This window comes from Pseudorasbora parva, chromosome 4 (assembly GCF_024679245.1).
Source record: "Pseudorasbora parva isolate DD20220531a chromosome 4, ASM2467924v1, whole genome shotgun sequence".
Classification (NCBI taxonomy): Eukaryota; Metazoa; Chordata; class Actinopteri; order Cypriniformes; family Gobionidae; genus Pseudorasbora; species Pseudorasbora parva.
This window is the reverse complement of record NC_090175.1, coordinates 44,517,292-44,538,108: the sequence shown is the minus strand read 5'-3', so window position 1 is coordinate 44,538,108 and position 20,817 is coordinate 44,517,292. Positions and strand designations below refer to the sequence as shown.

The 20,817-nt window shown below is 35.8% G+C and overlaps 1 protein-coding gene across 5 annotated transcripts in view; it reads right to left on the bottom strand.

The window, feature by feature from the left end:
• Positions 1–20,817, bottom strand: part of LOC137073435 (zeta-sarcoglycan) — a 438,962-nt gene that overhangs the window by 237,756 nt on the left and 180,389 nt on the right. For 3 of the 5 annotated variants that reach the window (XM_067441929.1, XM_067441928.1, XM_067441930.1), the window contains one exon: positions 19,893–19,977. The exons of the other annotated variants lie outside the window; for them this stretch is intronic. In XM_067441929.1, coding sequence (XP_067298030.1) covers positions 19,893–19,916 — 24 coding nt within the window. In that variant the 5' untranslated portion in view covers positions 19,917–19,977. The remainder of the gene's footprint in view (positions 1–19,892; positions 19,978–20,817) is intronic. 5 annotated transcript variants of the gene reach the window in all.

Genomic DNA, 20,817 nt, shown 5'->3' with positions numbered 1-20,817 from the left:
TCAGATTTATTATTAAATCAGTTTTTTTTTTTTTTTTTTTTAATTGCAAGCAAAAATAATCAGTGGTGAAAATTGTGAGTTACTCCATTCTCTGATCACAAATAGTATGCATTGCTAAGGACTTAATTTGGAGAACTTTAAAGGCGATTCAAGATTTTCAACTATTGTCCATATATCCATGGAAAGCTTATTTATTCAGCTTCCAGGTGATGTATGAATCTCATTTAAGTGACCCTTAAGACTGGTCCAGGGTCACATATGACATAATCACAACACACTAGAGTCAATGTGAAATTAAAATGTACTTATTTCAAAACTAGATTGTTTGTTCCTGGGATAAGGGAGACGGAAGTTAGAAACGTGTGTGTGTGTGTGTGTGTGTGTGTGTGTGTGTGTGTGTGTGTGTGTGTGTGTGTGTGTGTGTGTGTGTGTGTGTGTGTGTGTGTGTGTGTGTGTGTGTGTGTGTGTGTGTGTACAAACGTGTAATGAAAATATTTTTGATTTTTTTTTTTTTTTTTTTTTTTTTTAGATATTTTGGAGGTAACAACCTCCCTCTTGTATACTCTCTGTAAGTGAGATTCATCGAGCTGGTGCTGAGTGTCCTGTCCTTTGGGAAGGTGTTTATTGTTTTTGTTTTTGGCACTGAACCGTATCCGTTCACTAATATGAGACAGCTGCCCTGTGATCCCTTCCAACACTTGTGTCAGACACTTAATTCTGAACAAACAGAATGAAAATTGAAAGAGACTTGATATATGATAAGATAGCTCATCTTATGTATTACTGCTAGCTATCTTAACATTAATGTTTTAAAAATATGTGCTAATCTGAAAAAGAAAAAAAAAAAAAAAAAAAAAAAACACAATCACATGAGAATGTGTATCAATAGTACGAGTGTGAAATGTATAAGGCCAAAATGAGATTTGGTGTGCATGGTATGCAGGTTTTCAGCAACACAGAGCTTTGTTAACAGCTCTGACCCTGAGGACTGAATTCAGTGTATAAGAAATTGTTACTTTCCTACTAACATACCTACCATATCTCTAACAGTGCCTTTGGAATTATCAAATTTGCACACACTTTGTCTTATTCGCATCTGTGCGTAAAACAAGTGTGCAAATGCTTTCATGCTTTCAAAAATTATAGCATTATGTATTTTGTATATGTAATGTAAAATGATAAAAAAGGATAAATGCAACAAGAACATAGAACCACACAAACAAAAACTTTCAAAAAGGTTTCAATGTAATATCCAGCCTAGCCAGCTACACTGAAAAAAAAAAAAAAAAGTGTATTGGATTTAAATTATTGAATTGTGTACATCGGTCCCACATGAATCAACTAAGTTAGACAAACAGAATTTGTTCATGTAACTTTAACATCATGGAATGAATCCATTTTTAGTGACTCATTTAAGTAGTTTCAAATAGATTTTTGTATGACTCCCTGAAATGATTCAGGCATTCAAAATCATATATTAATTAATCCACTTCAGTTTAATATTTTGTAATGTTACACAACTGAATTAGAATACTCCAGCTAGTTACTGCACTAAGTTTTAGGTAGTAATAACACACATTAGCTTCTCAGCATTAAAAGCTCCTTCAAAAATGCTCTAATGACATTAATTGTTTTAGTCCACAGTCTAAGTAAATGCTCCACTCTTCTCCACAATGGTCTCTTCAACACACTGTAATATAAATTGCTCTAATAATTCCAACATAATGGAACATTAAACTCTTTTAATCACAATCAAGTCTCCCCTCTTCTCATCTTGCTCAAAAATACATAAAATAGCATTGTTACATATAAAATAACAACATTTACTCTCTCTTGATTTAGCCATATGCAAAGCATGCTGGGAACTAACAAGCCCCACCCAGTTTCAGTTAATGCAACACAAATCATTCATGTAATCTCAAATTTGATTTATACACTCTCAGAAAAAAAAGGTACATTGCTGTCACTGGGGCAGTACCCTAAGGTACAAAAGTGAAAAAGTACATCTTTGTACCTTACTCACCCCCAAGTGGTACATATTAGTACCTTAAAAGGTACATATCAGTACTTTAAGAGTGCGAATTTGTACCTTAAAGGTATATAGTAGAACCTTAAAGGTACATATCAGTATTTTAAGAGTGCGAATTTGTACCTTAAAGGTATATAGTAGAACCTTAAAGGTACATATCAGTACCTTTTCGGTTTTGTACCTTAGGGTACCGCCCCAGTGACAGAAATGTACCTTTTTTCTGACAGTGTATTTAAGTGGATTGAACACAAAATGTATGGCAATTGTGTTGCTTTAGCTCATTTTAATTAAGCAATTTGAACAAGCAGTAAAAACTTCTTGTTTTTTCATTTTTTTAGTGTACATAAATCTGTTCCAAACATGATTTGTGTAACACTGCCCATTGCTGCTGCCAGAGGTTAATTTACATCTTGAAGAGGGTCAAAAACATTTACAAACACATCACAAAGTGCATCAAAAGGGTACGACTAGCTCTAATTCATATGCTGACAGGTAAACAAACTGAAGACAGATCTGGAGTCACTCTAAAATCCTTCCCATTATTGACTTTGAGCTCTTAAAGGAACTACCCACAATCCCCCTCTCCCTCGCAGTACAATAAATCCACCTCGTTAAAGATAGCACAGGCCATGACAATCACATTATTCCTTATCAACGATTCAAACTCTGGAAGAACCACACAGAGTGATGAGCGATAGATCTTCGTCATATCCAGCATTCATTGCCCTACATATACCTGCTCAAGGATATTTGCCTAATGAAACCAACACCGGCACGTAACGATCGGATGGACTCGGACATAAAACCTGAGCAAACGTGAAAGTAATGCTTGAATATGAGGCGAGCAAACATTGCAAATACACTCATCATATTGTCTACTTGTCGAGAGACCAATTATAGAAATACAGCAAATCAATGTGAGTGAATGGAAGAGAGATGGGGGGATGGAGAGATGAGGGGCAGTTCCTGGAATAAAGCAGCAACACATACCAACATTTCATCCCCTCATATCACACATTATTGCCACATTGATTCCTTGTCATTGATCAGCAAAGTGTGTGTTGAGTTGTTTTCTTTATAGTGTGTGTGTGTGTGTGGGCATGTTTTTGTGACATATGAGGACGCAAATGTGTATAATGATATGGGTATGACATATGTATTACAAGGAGAGGGTGAAATATGAGGACATTGGTCATGTCCCTTATTTTTAAAATGGTTTTAAATCATAAGCGATGAGCTTTTTTTTAGAAAGTAAAAATGCAGAATGTTTCCTGTGATGGGTAGGTTTAGGGGTAGAGGCAGTGTAAGGTGATAGAAAATACGGATTGTACTGTATAAAAACCATTACGCCTATGGAATGTCCCCATATGTCACAAAAACAAACGTGTGTGTGTGTGTGTGTGCGTGTTCAGGTAGGAAATGAAAAACTCAAATCTCAATTAATTCAGATGGAAAACATTGACCTGGGAGAAGTTAGCAAGGCCTGATTTGCTAGCACACTTTTTCTTTCTCCTCTCTCGCTCTTTCCTCTTCTCTTTCTCTCTCTCTCTGGGAGTCATTAACATCCCTAAGAACTCCATTAACGATACTGATAACCCTCTGCATCATAGAGACAGCTAGAGTGTAGCACCCCACTGACACGAACACACACACACACACAAAGCAGTTTGTGTGTGTGTGTGTGTGTGTGTGTGCGTGTGTGTGTGTGTGTGTGTGCCACGCATGCGCATGTTAACTTCTTATCCTTAAACAGCTCTCGCTGCGTCAGCCCAACTGCACTATCAAATGCAAAGTTATTTGCCTTACTTTGTTATTTATTCATTATTTGTGAGGCATCAATATGTTTTATGAATATAGTGCTGCATTAAGGCAATACGACACTCGCAATCAGACAGAACAACAATCATTTTGATTGTGTGACTGCTTTATCATGAATAAACATGATATAATCAATAAAATCATGAAAAATATTAATACAAATTATATTATAATATAATATAATGATACATTATAAAATACATGCTATCATTTGCAAAGGTTAGGGTTACTCTGGGGAAACTAGGGATTCTGCTGGCATCGAAATGATTGTGTTTACACAACATTCCAGTAAATTAAGATGTTATTATTGAGTAATTTGCATTTTAGATACACTGTGGCGCAGTGATTTTACACACAGTATCTGCTGGGGTCTATTTTTTTAGGCACTGCGTAATATCACTGCGCTGCTGCACCCATGGTATGACAGAAAAGTTCCTGGATCATTACGCAGGAATGAGAGTATAGTCCCTAGCCATATTGGTATAAAAAAAATCGCAAATTTTAGTTTTCTGTAAGTCTTAGTGCACGATGTAACTATACACATTACAACATGTTATTAGGAAAATGTTGGTGTCATTTTGTCACTTATTGAGTAGTAGGTAGCCTGACAAGCCAGACCCACATCAAGATGTTTGGTCTGGAAACTCACCATAGACAGGGCTCAATCCGAGGGGCGGGATAAACGGTTGTCTTTCAAACTCTCTCTGCACGCGATAGGATAGCGCTACACCAATCAGAGCAACGAAGGTTAAACAGAGCTCGCTGATAGATTAAACATTCGCCATATCCGGTCGGCTAAACTCCGAATACATCATCCCTTTTTAAGAATGACTTCAGTGCCGTTCTTTGTTCTTTTCTCAGAGAGAAGCTTAACTCCAAGTCTTCCAGAGCCGCGGTCAGAGCTGATTCGAAAGACCGCCGCCGTTCGCCAGTTTATGTGTTAACTAGAAGCACACAAACGCAACTCGGCCGTCGTCATTATGGCCCCGCCCGCCGACTCTATACATGATGTGATTGGGCCATCCAGATTTTGAGGAACACAGCTCAGAATGGTATTGAGAGTGCCTAGACGACACTTGCGGGCAGATTAAATTTGCTGCCGCTAGGGTGCGTCTAGATTTCTAGGGTAAGTAGTAGGCTAGAAGGAGCCGTTAACCTTCAGTCTTTGTGCTAAGCTAGGCTAGCGGTGGGTGCGTCTCCGTGGCACGCACGGAGATGAGAATGGTATGTATGGACTTATCTAACTCTGGGGGATACAGTGAATAAGCTAAAGTTTCAAAAAGTCGGCATGTTCCTTTAAACTAACAACTCTAATATTGAGGGCAAGATCAGTAAGGAAAACCCTTTCTAATTTAAAAACAGCATATTTTAATATGCTGTACTTTTTGGTACCTTTTATGTTGGTAAGAGAGAAAAAGAAAGTGTGAAATGGGACCGTGAGTGTTTTGAGGTGATTGGTTCTTGCATTTGTAATTCCATTGTATGAATAATTTCTTTCCTGCTCTCCGAAATCACACTAAGTTGGGTTTCTGAGACTGAGGGAGGAAAAATGTGGGTACTTGTCCTTTATAGAGTGGTACACATGAGGGTTGTTCTCAACTATAAAACAGCATTTAAAAACAGCTTGACTTCATATAATGGAATACATGCTGTAGATATTCTGTGCTGACGGCAGTCCTTGGTTTATATTTCCTCCATTAAACCAGTGGGCGGAATGGCTCTTTTCTGTAGTCATGTAAAAGCCATGTTTCTCTATCCTGTGGGAAAGTTAAGCAAGGTGTGCGGAGACAGCCTGTCATTGAGAAAGCTCCTGTGTGTGAGTGAGAAAAGGTGAAAAACAAGGCTCAGCCCCCCATTGTGGCTGCATAGAGGCAGCTAGTTACTGTATTCTATTGTGCCGCAGGGCTTTTGAAAAGGCTGTTAGCAGCCTAGGCTGGTTTATGCTTTTCCTGCCCCTTGGCACTCACATTGTCATGATATGGACAAGCAGTGATGCCTGTATGCATGTATTTGTGCTTCTATTTTCATTTCCCTTGGTCAGACACACACACACACAGGCACACAAGGGATAATACTAGGTGACTGTGACACTATATAATGATTATTCTGGCTGTGGAGAAACATTAGAGGTTGAAATGACTCAAGAGCATTGAAAATACCACAGGCGTTATCTAGTGTTGACCTTGTCAACAAAGGTGAAAACAACCATTAGAGGTTATTTCACGCTAAAAATGAAAATTCTGCCATTAATAACTCACCCTCATGTCGTTCCAAACCTGTCAGTATTAATCTTCAGAACACAAATTAAGATATTTTTTGATTAAAGAGAGTTTTTTTTTTTTTTTTTTTTTACATCATTGCAACTTTGAAGGACCAGAAAAGTGGTAAAGACCTACATTAACAAGTCCATGTGACAACCTTAACGTTATGAAGCAACAAGAATACTTTTTAAAATAATTTGAAAAATATTACTTTATTCAACAATCTCTTATCTTCAGCATCATTCTTCTATGTTATTCATAAAGTCAAAACAGCCTTTCCAGGTTCTATATTTCAGAATGCCTCATTATTGGTCAGCACCTGCGTTACCACGTGAACAGCATCAGCCAATGGTGAGTCGGCGTTCTGAAGTACAACCTGGAAGCACTGTACTGTGTTTACTATATCGATAGCGAAGGAGACTGACAAGCCCGATATAATACGATAATAATACGTATGTATTTGCCAAAACGAGTTTTGCCGTTCATAAGGTACGCAGTTTTTTTGCTTATGATGATACGCACTTTATGGCGTATTATCAACCTGTCCTCCAAAAAAATACGACTCTATAGGTCGTTTTTCAAGCACCTTATTACAACCTATATTTATGTTTTAAAGTCATGCACCCTCTAGCTGGCGTAAAAATAATGACAGTGTCGTGTTAAGTCTGACGTCATGAACTGACGTATGACTGTCGTTACCAAGCAAAATGCATTTTCATTTTAATGCAATGTCAGGACTTTTTACCACCATTTGTCATATTTCCATTTAGCAAAAACAAAAAACAAAACAAAAATTCAATTTACAACTACACCCACCCCGTCCCTAAACCTACCCAGTGATTTATAGTGCATACACACTTTATGAGCACCTGTTCCCTGGGATTGAACTCACGAGCGCATGATCGCATGTTGTTGATGTATAGTGCAATGCTTTACCAATTGAGCTATATAAAAAATGAAATATTAAGCAGATAAAAGCGAAAATGTTTTAAAATGAAAGTGTCCTGGTGCCAATAGGACAATAGGTATCAATGTGGTGTCAGCACAACTTCAGAAAACGCTCCTGTGCGTCATTTTTAATTAATTAAAATATTGTCGATAGGGGAGCAACTTTAGTAAACCTATGGGTCGTATTTCAAAGAAGTGACAAACGACCTATATAGGCGTATTGGTTGGAGGACATGTTGCTTATAGAGTGCCGAAGTCATGACGTCACTTTGTAGGCCAACCCGGAAGTTAGCGGCACATGGGTTCCCTCGATCAAAAGCCAATGAATTTTCCCCATAGACTTTTGGACGATCGCAAAAAATAAGATCTGTGTTCAGCAAAGAGTTATGACCCTTACACGTTTTGTCTATCAAGATAATCTTTACAAGTGAATCCAAAATTTATACAGTTTAAAGCCTTTTTAAAATAAAGCCGTCAGATATAAAATGCTAACGGTAGGCTATAAACGGACTACAGCACACAGTCGCGGATCTACGTCATCATCAAGCTTCCTCAAACTTAAAAAACATGCTTGCTCATTAGGATCTGCGCTGTGTATGAACACTTATCCACTTTTTCATGAGAAATATTGCCTAATCGTTTTTTCCAAAAAAGACACTAAATGGGTTTATGCGTGCCTCTCTGAGATTTGTTTTCTCGTTTGTTAATGTTTTATTTATTCGTTTATTATTTTGTTAGTTTATATAAACCTTAATATTATTTTCTTTGTGATTAAGATTAGGCTATTATGCCTGATCATGGTGAGATGGCTGGTGAGATATCCTGTTTGTCACGATGATGTCTAAAGTCCCGGCCAAAGGATGTAGCCCCTTTTAGCAACTTGTTAGCAACCGCCGTTTTTAAGACACAATACAGTTTAAAAAAATCACAAGCAGGTTAGAACTAGTGTGTTTTATGTCATAGATCAAAACGTGAAAATATTTAGAGGCTTTGTTAACCACAGACATTATTTCAGGCGATTTAGCAAAAACCCATTGACTTTAGAGCGAGGGAACCGGAAGTGCTTAAATGCTAACTCACTTCCGCGTTTTGGCCTACAAAGTGACGTCATGACTTCGGCACTCCATTATACGCACAAACCCCCCACCCCCATCATACCTAAGTGTGTGTCATATACACGCCATAAAGTGCAAATGATATGCACGTGAAAAACTGCGTACCATATGCACGCCAAAACTATTTTTGGTCTTACACATTCCATGACATGTCACACAGGACACTTGTGTTGTACTGACACAGATGAGAATTTTTTTTCAATAAAGTATTTAAAAAATATTCTCATCACTTCAGAATATTAAGGTTGAACCACTGTAGTCACATGGACTATTTTAACGATGTCTTTACTACCTTTCTGGACCTTGAAATTATATGATGACTTTACTCCTATGGATGGTTCAGAAACCTCTTGGATTTCATCAAAAATATCTTCATTTGTGTTCCAAAAATTAACAAAGGTCTTACGGGTTTGGAACGACATGCGGGTGAGTAATTAATAACAACATTTTCAGGTGAACTAAGCCTTTAAGCTTCTTGATTAAGAAGATGAGATGAAAATGATAGAAAAAAAACAATACTGCTACTGCTTTTGAAAAAGAAACATCTAGAGTGAATGTAATTGTTTCATATAATCTATTTATAGTAAATCATGTCCAGGATTGACCTACTTGAACTGCGTGAGCTGAAACTGGTAGGTTAATTACACTCAAATGCATCCTATAATTATGAGATGAATCAGATAAATACACAATATAAACATCCTCTTACAATATGCACAGAATGATTTGAATACGCAATTGAACAGATTGTGTAGTTTAAGTGACGTTGTGATTACATTCTTTTTACACATATCCAGAAAAATCAATTTTTAAAAAAATGCTGTTCTTTTGAATTTTCTATTCATCAGTGAATCCTGGAAAAAAACAATTGTATCACAGATTCCGCAAAAATATTAAGCAGCACAATGGTAATAAATAAGATATGTTTCTTGAGAACCAAGGATTATGTGATACTGAACACTGGAGTAATGCCTGCTGAAAATTCAGCTTCACAGAAATATATTACATTAAAAAATATATTAAAATTGTTATTTCAAATGGTATTGATCGCATGTTAGTTTATTCAAGAGTTTAATTGACTTGAATTTATTAATACGACATAATTCAATATTTATCAAATGTCACATATTTTTGTCAAAAGACAAAAAAGTTGGTCTCATTCCTAATCCATTTCACATATATGTAGACTAAATAGCCAGTGCACACCACTCCAATTCCTCCTGTTTCTCTTCTCCATCACTGGGCTATTTCACTAAGATATTATTATGCCGGCTTGTAAAAGTGATGCCTTTCTGCCTGAAAAAAAAACGCTCCCCATTATTCCCTAAGCAGCCCTCAAATAAGCACGTTCACGCTAACCACAGAGCTCAGCCGTGTCATTTCCACATCGACAGAGTCCGCATGGACATGACAGAGAGAGCTCTTTACACGCAACCCTACTCTCCAATCATACACGGGAGCAGAAGAGACGGGATTTCTGATTTCCACCCCACTTCACAATTGCATTCATCACACAAACACTCAAAAACACGCACGTCTGGATAAGTACAGGTTACAGCGCCGGGAGTAGTCACATATGTCCGTGCAGATCACATAATCAAATGCATCTTGCAGACTCCATTGGTGCACGTGTTGGAGTCTGTGTACATGTATCGGTAGTTTGCAGGTTTGCTCGTCTTGTATTCACGACCGCAGGGTAAGGTGAGCTGTTTTAATATGCAACGTGCCTATGCATTTATCTGTGGTTTCACTAGCACAATACAGGTTTAACAAATGAATATTTGATAGGATCAAGGCTATATGCATGTTTAATGGAACATGCAGCCTGCACATCATGCATGAGATGGAACAGCATTCATGTGCTCATTTTATCACAGGGATATTACACTACTCCACAAAATGTTAATCAACCTCCTGATGAGTATATAATGCACAAGCATGGCAAAAGAATGTCTGGAATTGTAAGATCCAAGCTGACTGGATGACTCCTATGCCATATGGGAGTTATCTGTAGGGTTTTATCTGTCTTAGTGATGGGTCGTTCATGAAAGATTTGCGATTCTTTGGCACATTTACTGAATTAACAAGCGGCACAGATACAGCATAAATGCATTTATACAAAACAAACTATATTTCATAAATGGAATTAATGTAATGTTACGTAATGTTAATCATTTGAGTGAATTATTCAATGACTCACACATATTTAAACTCAAGACTGTCACTTGGTTTGTTCCTAGATGAATCAGTGTTTTTGCACAAAAATATTTAAATTAATTATTTAATAACAAACTCATAAAGAGAATCACTTGTTGCCACCTACTGGCGTATTGACATATCCTGCCAAAAGAGTCATTGAAAGATCCCCACTACTTATGGATTATCAAAGACTAGAGTTAAGTACGTACGTTTATACATTATATAACATCATAAATAATATAAGCAAGAAAGATGAAATGTTTAAGCCCAAAGTCTACTATAGTTGTGCGGACATGCACGCACATTGTCCGTGTGCAGCTCTTTGTGTGTGTGTGTGTGTGTGTGTGTGTGTGTGTGTGTGTGTGTGTGTGTGTGTGTGTGTGTGTGTGTGTTTGTGTGTGTGTGTGTGTGTGTGTGTGTGTGTGTGTGTTTGTGTGTGTGTGTGTGTGTGTGTGTGTGTGTGTGTGTGGATGCGTACAACAGTGCATGTGAAAGGTGAATGTTGAGAAGAAGAGTCCGCTAGGTGGCAACACACAGTTATGACAGTGCAGAAATAGCAATACAAAACAACAAGCTGCCCTCTGGTTATAGAGTATAGAAATGCAATTGTATTGTGAATGTGTAGAATACATGCATCTGTGCTCATCCGCAGTTGAGTATACTTTAAAAGAAATGCGGACATGACTGTGTACGAGACAGGAAAATGAAGTATGCTCGGGCCTTTAGTCTTGCATTATAATTGCAGTTGTTTTGACTGAATAGATGTGCCACACTTTTTTTTTTAAATGACATTACCTACTTAGGGAGTTGTTGAATATGTGGACTGTCAGAATTTCTGTTCGTAAAAAAAAAAAAGAATAATGCTAGAAAAACAGCTTAAGTATCCACAAAAGTTAGATTACAGATCAGACACTTATGTATGACAAGCCTCCACAGACTGTCTTGAAAATTACCTAGAGAAATTATCTTAATTTGTATGTACACAGTCAGGCATGAAAAATAAATGAATCAGAAGTCTACAGGGGTATAAGTGCACAACAGAAGAGAAATAGTTTTTCAAGGTTTTTTAAACAATAATGCCTCTCATACAGGAAGAGAACAAGTTGATGTTTGACTGGAGAGGTCAGGTTACATGTAGGTTAGTGAGACGCTGCACTAGAAGCTCGCAAAAGCAAGTTTTTAAATTATAAAAAAAGTGTAATTTCACCTTTTTTCAACATATTAGAGGTTTACTTTTTTATAAAAAAAATTAGTAACAGCATTTAGTACCCGGAAGAACCACCTAAATACCATGGTACATGAATCTGACAATATCAAAATACAATGGCATTGCCATCTGATACCATAATAGTTCCGTAGTATTTTTTGAGGACTCTCTTTTCCTCAGCTGCTGTAGCTGAGTGTTGAAAAACCAAAATAGCAACAGTAAGCCTACACTGTAATATTGTGGTGGTAATGTGTTCCTTTTTTTTTCAGAGAACAAAGACCAATTACATCTAAATCGTGCTAATTATAACAGAATCCGAAGCAGCAAAACGTAACCACAAAACTTTAAATTAAATAATTGCCTTTATCATTGAGACCTAATGAACATGCAAGCCAGAGTTAAAGGTAGGGTAGATACTTGTGGAGAGGCTAGCAATAGCAAGTTAGCTGTGAAAACACAAGATCCTAACCTCCCTTAAGTCTCCAAAGTCACACAGTACATTCTGAAAAGCGTCATAACAGACAACCTTTTAATTACCTCATGTCTCAAACATGACATTAATGATCATAAACAACTCTTACTTGTATCACCTGACTGCTGCGTATTCATTTTGCTGTTGATAGTGCTGACAGAAACGCATAAATCTGAGTCTGAGGAGGTGAACAGCTCCGGGTAGAACGTCAAAGGTTGCCATATCGTAAATAATGGCTTGAACGCAGCACGTTGTTTTGGTTCAGGGGGATCTGTAAAAGGTGGCTGCTCTGTGTTTACAGTGCCGGTGACTGTGTCTGCAACTCTGCATAGCCTACAGCCCTAACTTAGCAAGTAGTTAAAACCTTAAAGTAATTGTTCACCCAAACTTGAACTGTTCAAAAGTTTGGGGTTGAAAAGATCGTTTTATATATTTTTGAAAGAAGTATATTGTGCTCACTAAGGCTACATTTATTATTAAAATGCATAAATAAATTAAAATCCAGTAAAAAAAAAAAAAAAAAAGGAATATTGTGTAATTTCACATTAGACTTTATAGTTCAAGGTCTCCTTTTAACATGTAATTATTATTAATATACAAAATAATGATTAACTATGTAATTACAATAATGAAATAGTAAAATAGAGGCTATAGTGTAATTACCAAGTAATAAATATTAACAAAATGCACTTAGTAGGCTTACGGGCATTGTAATTATGCATAATTTATTGTTATTACTACAGTAACTACATGTAACATATGTAACAAGGACACGGTAAAAGAGTGTTACCATCTTTTCTTAAGAAAATAGATCAAAGAAAATAATCATACATATATAGAATAATAAAAAAACAACTTAGAGTACCAACTTCTGTGTAATTATTTGTACTGTCATATCACAAGGTTCAAAATAGCACAATAGTCCATGACTACAAGCATGACTGTTTACATTTTTTTTTTTTTTTTTTTAAAGAAATATTTCTAATAAAGAACTGCTTTTGGCTGTGAGGAACAGTAGCTAGCCACAACCGAAAAAAAAAAAAAAAAAAAAAAAAAGATTTTCCACATGAGAAAGCAAGAAAGCGAGGGAAAGGGAAAGACGGGGAGAAAACACGCAGGGAGGATTCGAAAGCTCCACAGCAGCGGATTAGTGAGCAAAGTAGTTGTGAGCGGCAGACAGTGAAAGAAACAGTGCTCTCTTTACATGTTTTTAATTTCATTAAAAATGTAAAATGGCTTTTTGGAATATGCAGCGTTTGGAAGAGCAGAGCGAGAAAGAGCTCAAGGCTCCATCTAATCAAAGAGAGGCAGAAAGAAGCATGGAGAGAAACCGCCTCATTGGCCTTGTGCAAAAGCAGAAGATAAACACTTGCTACACGTACGGTCAAAGCCTCTTCAGTCCAGCGCTCGCTCGACCGCACTACAGTTCTCCTCTAATCTTGCGCCCTGCTCAGGATTTTCTTGTTTATTTATTTTTTAAATCTGCTTTCACAGAAACATTACATCAACAATAAACTGCAGAAAAACAATCATACAACTACCGTGGCTTCCGGCAAAGGGCATTCCCTGTATAACAGGAGGATAAGGTCCATAGTTTAGATCCACGGTTTTTATTGAATGATCCATCTTCAGTATTTACTATTTACTATTTTCATCTCAAATGCAATAACAGTATGAGGCTGATGTGAGGATTGGAAAAACACTTCCACAGGATTTTATATACTACAGGTGATGTTTTATTGAAATTAACCGCACACAACATTCTCTTGGTTACCTTGAAGCTGACAATACCGTGATGTTTTGTTGAAAAACTGTCTCTTTTATTTAGCTGGTAGTACCACTTGGAAACAGGCCTTCACCTTCTAAAACGAGCCACATGGTGTTATATTATTCAGTAAATTCTTCAGTGAGAACAATGACTAATCAATAAAAATCATGGTTAAGCATGATAATTTTACTGGAAAACCCAGCTAAAACCATTGTTTTAGAACATGGTGGCTGGTTTCTAGTCCAAACAGGCTCATGACTTATGTCAACAGTGCATTGAACTCTATGGTGTCTGTCAACTACAGTGTTAGTGGTCAGCACAGCACTCAAAGTTCAAGCAATTTTAACTTTGACGCCATTATCACTGACCTTTGAAGCACAGCGATTACCAGACAATTTTCATGACATATGCAATGTCAGTCTTTGCGATGACAGCTACAACTTTGCACGTTTGTGATCTTCACATATGAATTTGCAACACTGATGATGTCTTCAAGAGTAGGGGAGTGCGGGGCACAACCTAATGCAGGGTTAGTTGTAACACGAATGGTTTAACACTTTCCACACATGCCAGGATGACGAAACTTTGCATATACTAGATGCCATATCAACACTATATAGAGAAAAAATACTGGCAAAATTAAAAAAATCTTTGGAAGATATCCCTGAACATTTATTTTACCATAGACAAAAGTAAATTTCTTACTTAAGTTTATTTTCGATCTCTGTTTTTTGTGTTTATTTAAAATAAGACAAATCTGATATTAATTATTTTACAGTTGAGATCATTTTTAATTCTGATCTAACAGCAGAAGACCCGAGCTGCGGTTTAAGTTGTGTAGATGGGGTGTGTTGTAACACTGCATTACAATGAGCCCCTATTAGAACTATGATATTATATTCTATACTTTTATGATTTTTTTTTTGAGAAAACATGGGAAAAGGGTAAATAAGGAATGAGAGTCAATGTTCAGAAATAATTCATTATTATTCTGTTTTTAATTATGCTGTATAGCTGTATTTGCAATGTGTTTGTTGTCAAATATATATATATATATATATATATATATATATATATATATATATATATATATATATATATATATATATATATATATATATATATATATATATATATATGTATATATATATATATATATATATATATATATATATATATATATTATATCAGGTAAAATTTTAAGCCATCACATGATGGTTGCAATGTGCTCCCTCACATGTTATAATTTACCCCACCTATGGGGCATTCCTATGGGGCATGTTGTCACATTTCACTTCCATTCTTTTGTGGTAAATCAAGAAAAAGTATGCACTGTATTAATGAAACAAAACTACATAATTGTGCTAGACGTGTGCAATTAATGTGGGGAAAAAATACCTCAAGTGGATTTACACAAACTGAGAAAGTTAGGGTGTGCCTCGCTCTCCCCTACAAGTCAACAAAAAAGTCCTAAAAATGATCTTGAAGGCCTCAACATTTATGCTGCTTTTAATGTATACTGAAGTCTCTCTGCTCACCAAGGCTGCATTTATTTACTGTATCAACAATACAATACATACTTTTTGGGGGGTTGATTTGTAATTTTAAAGACATCATCAGTGTTGCAAATGGATGTGTGAAGATCAGAAATTTGTGAGATAATATTGTGAAATATTACAATTAAAATTGCTGATTTCAATTTAAATATGTTTAAATATATTGGGAAACAACAACAACCCCAAATTAATTTGAATTCTATTGAGAATGTACCACTTCAAAACGCTTTAAAAAACAGTAAAACATGATCTAAAACAACCACATAAACTAAAAGGAGGAGAAAACATCATCCTGCACCAACTTAAATTAAAAGTTTTTCATGACCATCTTTGCTAGAATGTATCATGTTTGTTGACTAAATTCTTGTAGAATTTATAATAGATTTTTCACTAAATATTTATAATTACAGTTGTGGTGTGTTGTAGCTATAGTTTCTATGTGTGGGCTGCTATTTTTATAGATAAAAAAGCAAGGAAAAAAATAACCTTAGCCATAGCATGGCAATGAGCTAGGAGCCATCAATGGTCTTACAATCATATCCTTATTGTAACAAATGCTATAGTTAAACAATTACAATAACTATGTTACTTTTTTATATGGCCAAGAACAAGTTTGAATCAAGACAAGTGTGTTAAATCTGGACCTTCTTGAATTATTGTTGTCTGGCTATCACCAGACCAAGCTTAATCTTTTAAGAGTCTGTATTTAAGAGTCTGTATTTTCTACTGCACAAGAGGCAATATTTTCAATATTATATTGAAATATTCAATATCAATATTAGAGAATTTTAAGTAATGTACTTTAATTAAAATTCTGTCAAACTGATAAGCTTTTAGGTGCTTAAACAATATAAATACATGCAGTTATGTTATTAACCAAGTTTGCGTGGATGATACCACAAAAGACCATTTTGCAAAAAAGAAATAAACAAACAAGCAAGCAAACAAACAAATAGATCTCAGGATCTCACACCTTATATTCAAACCAAAACTGCCCTTGCGTTTAGTTGCTTTGTTGTTGAAAAGAATAAGAATCATGGAGGACACCAGGTTGATTCTTGCCTATTTCTTGTGGACATCCCACTTGAACGTTTACTGCCCTATCTAGTCAGCTTGTCACAAACTTTTATTTCCATTGTGTATAAAACATTCAAAATGCTTTGGATGGTTATTCAAATATGTAAATTTGCCCTACTTTAATGAAAAGTCATTGCACCAATTGACATGTTTAAAGTTTTTGGCTTGCCCAACTTGGAAACTCAGGTATCAAAATTTCTCATTGGTACATATATATAACTCAAAACTGCATTTGTGTCCAATTTCCAACTAGGAAACTCGTATTTATGAAAATTCTGAAGGCAGCATAACTGCATGGCTATACTAGTCCACCATCCAAACCAGCATGTATTAGCATGGAGGCTAGTCATTTCTGTAGGGTTCCGTTTGGTGCAGTTCAAATGAATTAGCTACAGCAGTCCAATCCAATCATGCCCCAGCTCCTTCAGAGAAAAAAAAATAAAAAATACACAAATACATAAATCAATTCCAACGATTGCACTCTGACACATGAATAACTGTACAGAACCTTCAGACCCACCCCCTCTGCTTGCGCTCCGCTCTGCAAAAAACAGCCCCTCCCTTAAAGCCAATCTTTATTTTTTCTCTTCTAACCTACAGCACTAGCAAACATTTGAATAATTATGCAAATTCCCATCCAGAAAAGTAAAAAAATAAATAAAAATAATGATCAATAGCCTATGAAAAAAATGAATCAGGACAAGACGAAGCATCTCCGTTAGCTCTTCCTCTCTCACTCTGTCTTGCCTCTCATGATGAAGGAGTTCAAAAAGATTGAGAGTAAAGTATGTAAATAAATAAATAAATAAATAAAGCAAATACACAAATAAATGAATAACCAGAAGCTAAACTGAGAGGACACCATTGCGAGCAGACGTTTAAAGAGCTTGTTTTTAGAGTTCATATTTACCCAGCAACTGGCCTTGAGGTGTTTTTTTTTTGTTTTTTTACATTAACACTTACTGCAATTTTTTATAGCATAATTATAGGTCAGAATATCAAATGTTCTCAGAAAACAATACATAAACACCAGTTTGCTTCGTGATCCACTGAAAATTCGACTTGGATTTTCCATTGCAATTTATGTTATTATCCATCATATCTGCATGTAGAGCGTGGGGTGGCCTTTACAACAGATTCTGCTGTTGGATATTTGTGAATGGGAGTTGTGTTTGTGAATGTGTGCATTAGGGAGAGAGAGAGAGAGAGAGAGAGAGAGAGAGAGAGAGAGAGAGAGAGAGAGAGAGAGAGAGAGAGAGAGAGAGAGAGAGAGAGAGAGAGAGAGAGAGAGAGAGAGAGAGAGAGAGGTAGCACTTTATGAATAGCTCAGAAGGAATGAGGTGACAAGGCTGTATATCATAACACAGTAATCCTGTTCTCACAGAAAACAATGGACGTAACTGATACCAGGCCAAGAAACGCTTTCTCGTTCTCCCATACACACAGAACCGCTTGCTACTATTCTCATAATCCCATATAGTGTGGCTATCCTGTTGACAAACGTTTGTAAACAGTGAATATGTTTGATAAGGGCTGATCGGACTGAAAGATAGAATGAATGCATTAATGAATTAATGAAATTAATAGATGGATGGATGGATGGATGGATGGATGGATGGATGGATGGATGGATGGATGGATGGATGGATGGATGGATGGATGGATGCGCTTTTTGTAGAGAAATACTACATGAGGACGAACATTATAGAAAAAGTCATGAAAATATTCCATGCTAAAATAAACTGAACTGTTGAAAGTGAACTGCTGGGGGAAAAACAAGTGATCCAAGATGCCCAAAACATGATAATTATTTATTTTAAGCTTCAAGCATGCGCTTTGACAGATGCGTGTGCGTCCTCAGCGCAAAACATTCACTTGAAAGGTTATATCATTATCTGTAAATGTTACTAATTCATGCAAGTATTTCAAATTTTAGCATGAAAGCTCGCCCTGATAGTATGGTTCTATTAGATAGTAATTGATTGCCATTTTTATAACCAAATAAATACCATAGTTAAACATAGTTTAAAAAAAAATGTTAATTTGTAGTTACCATGGAATAGCTACAATAACCCTGTTTTAGTCATTGTTTTTATTTTTTTATTTGTTGTAAAACCGTTGTTAATTTCGGTAAGGGTAGGTAGGATAAGGTTTTTTTTTTTTTGAAGGACAGCATTGGGCAGGTTGTGGAATAATGTGTTTTGTTAATAAAATAAAAAAATGGGGGTTTTATCTGATTAATCGAAAAAAATTATCATCCAACTAATCAATTATCAAAATAATAATTTGTTGCAGCCCTAATCTGTGCAGTTTCTCGGTGGCTGGTATGAAATGCTCTTTATTGACATGTGCTGTCTCAGTCCACAACCTAAGCAATCGCTCAGCTCTTTTCTACTATGGTAACCCAATAATTTAAATGTTTCTAATTATTCAAACATAATTAAACATTAAACACAATTAAACAATATAAAGTCTCCTCCTTATATAATTTTGCACAAAAAACACATAAAATAACACTTAAGTTCAACAAGCAAAGCATGCTGGGAACGACAGTGTCAGCAAAAATCATGTTCAAGTACTTAATCGGTTCACATTCACCCTAAATAATGTAATCTAGTATAGAATTACATTAATCGAAAGCAAAAAAATAAAAAATAAATAAACCCCTTTAGAAGAAAAACACAATTTTGTTGCAAAGATCGCAAATAATACGATTAAGTAAATTGGACAATGTGAGTTTTCCTTTTTTTTCAGTGTATTTTTTTTTTCAGTCCAACTGAAAAATTTAAGTATGATCCGTCACTTGAAAATGTTCAGTTGGAGACTTGAATTTTTTTTACAGTGTATTGAAGTAAAACCAGAAATTGTGGGTAACGCAGATAAGACATCATTGCGAGAGGATACATGACATGGGACTTTACACTGGTTTACCAAATTTCTCTTGAATTTAAACATTATTAGAAACATCTGGGAGAATGTAGGTAGATGAGCCAACAAAATATATAGCATTGTATAGTGGTTTTTGTGTAAAAATCTTACATAATGTGCCTTTGGGTGCTGTATGTAATTGTTTTGACTGTACTAAAGCATAAAATAGCTAAATACATGACAAGATATTTAGGAAACATGCAAAGTTGACATACTTGTTTCTCAAAAAAAAAAAAAAGAAAAACACATTGTTACAGCCAGTTATTCTACTTTAATGTGTGCTGTGTCGGAATGTCCGTTTTTGTTTTTGTCTGTGTGATCCCGCCCACTGCTAAATTACACAGTAGTATTTCGACACAGTTTCCAGTTGGCAGAAAACACAGCATATTGCAATGCCATGGAAACCAGCAAACAAACTGGGTCAGATATCACAGATTCTACCCGTCCCAAAAAGCCTCGCATCCGTCTAAAAAGCTGACCAGAGGCATATTAAATCACGGATAAATCAACTTACAGTATAAGGCCCGTCGCCTTCCATTGTCAATTGTGCTCGTTCCTGTTGCGTGTCGTCAATCTGGCAACCCACGTGAGCGTCGAGTCTGAGAAGGAAGGGGGCGGAGGGAAACAACTATCTTTGAATTTGGACCGCATTACTCATTTCATCTGCTAGCTGTCAATATTATGTACTTCACCTTTAAATAATATTACAATACAAATATTATATAATTTCAACAAAATATATATTTTCCCTTCCACTTTTAGTTTTAATATAGACATGATTTAGGAAAAAAGATCAATGATTATACTGTCAGAGATTATGGAGATTTCACAAATGATACACAGAGACTGAAAAAGCTAAATTAATGTTAAAAGACTTACATTTAAAAAATAAAAAAAAAGAACAAAATAGCATGCTTACATTTCCTACATTTCCATACAAAGTGTCCTTCCACTTTAGTCCAGGTGATTTTACTGCTGCAGCCCATTTACTTCAAGGTTTAACGTCTTTATTTCAGTTAATGTCTATCATCTACAGCTCTGAAACCCTTTGGATATAAAGGCCGTCCAGACACTGACAGAAGCTATAAGCACGTGGGACGTGTCTGGGATTTTTTTTTTTTTTTTAGCACTGTTCATGAATATGGCAAAGGAGCTATGGGATCCTTGTTTCTGCATATCTAAGCTGTGGTGTGTTTGGTAAAAAATATTCCCTACATGAATTTCTACATGTCCATCAATAATCAGGAATCACATTAATATGTTTATGACATGAAGCCTCTTCTGTATTGTTTATATATACTTATTAGTTTGGTTATTCACTAAGAAACGTGGTTATTCCATTTTGTGGTTTGTTCCATCTTTTATTCAATGATATAAACAATATACTGACTTCTAAATCCACATTATTTATTTAAATGCACTACCATTCAAAAGGTTTT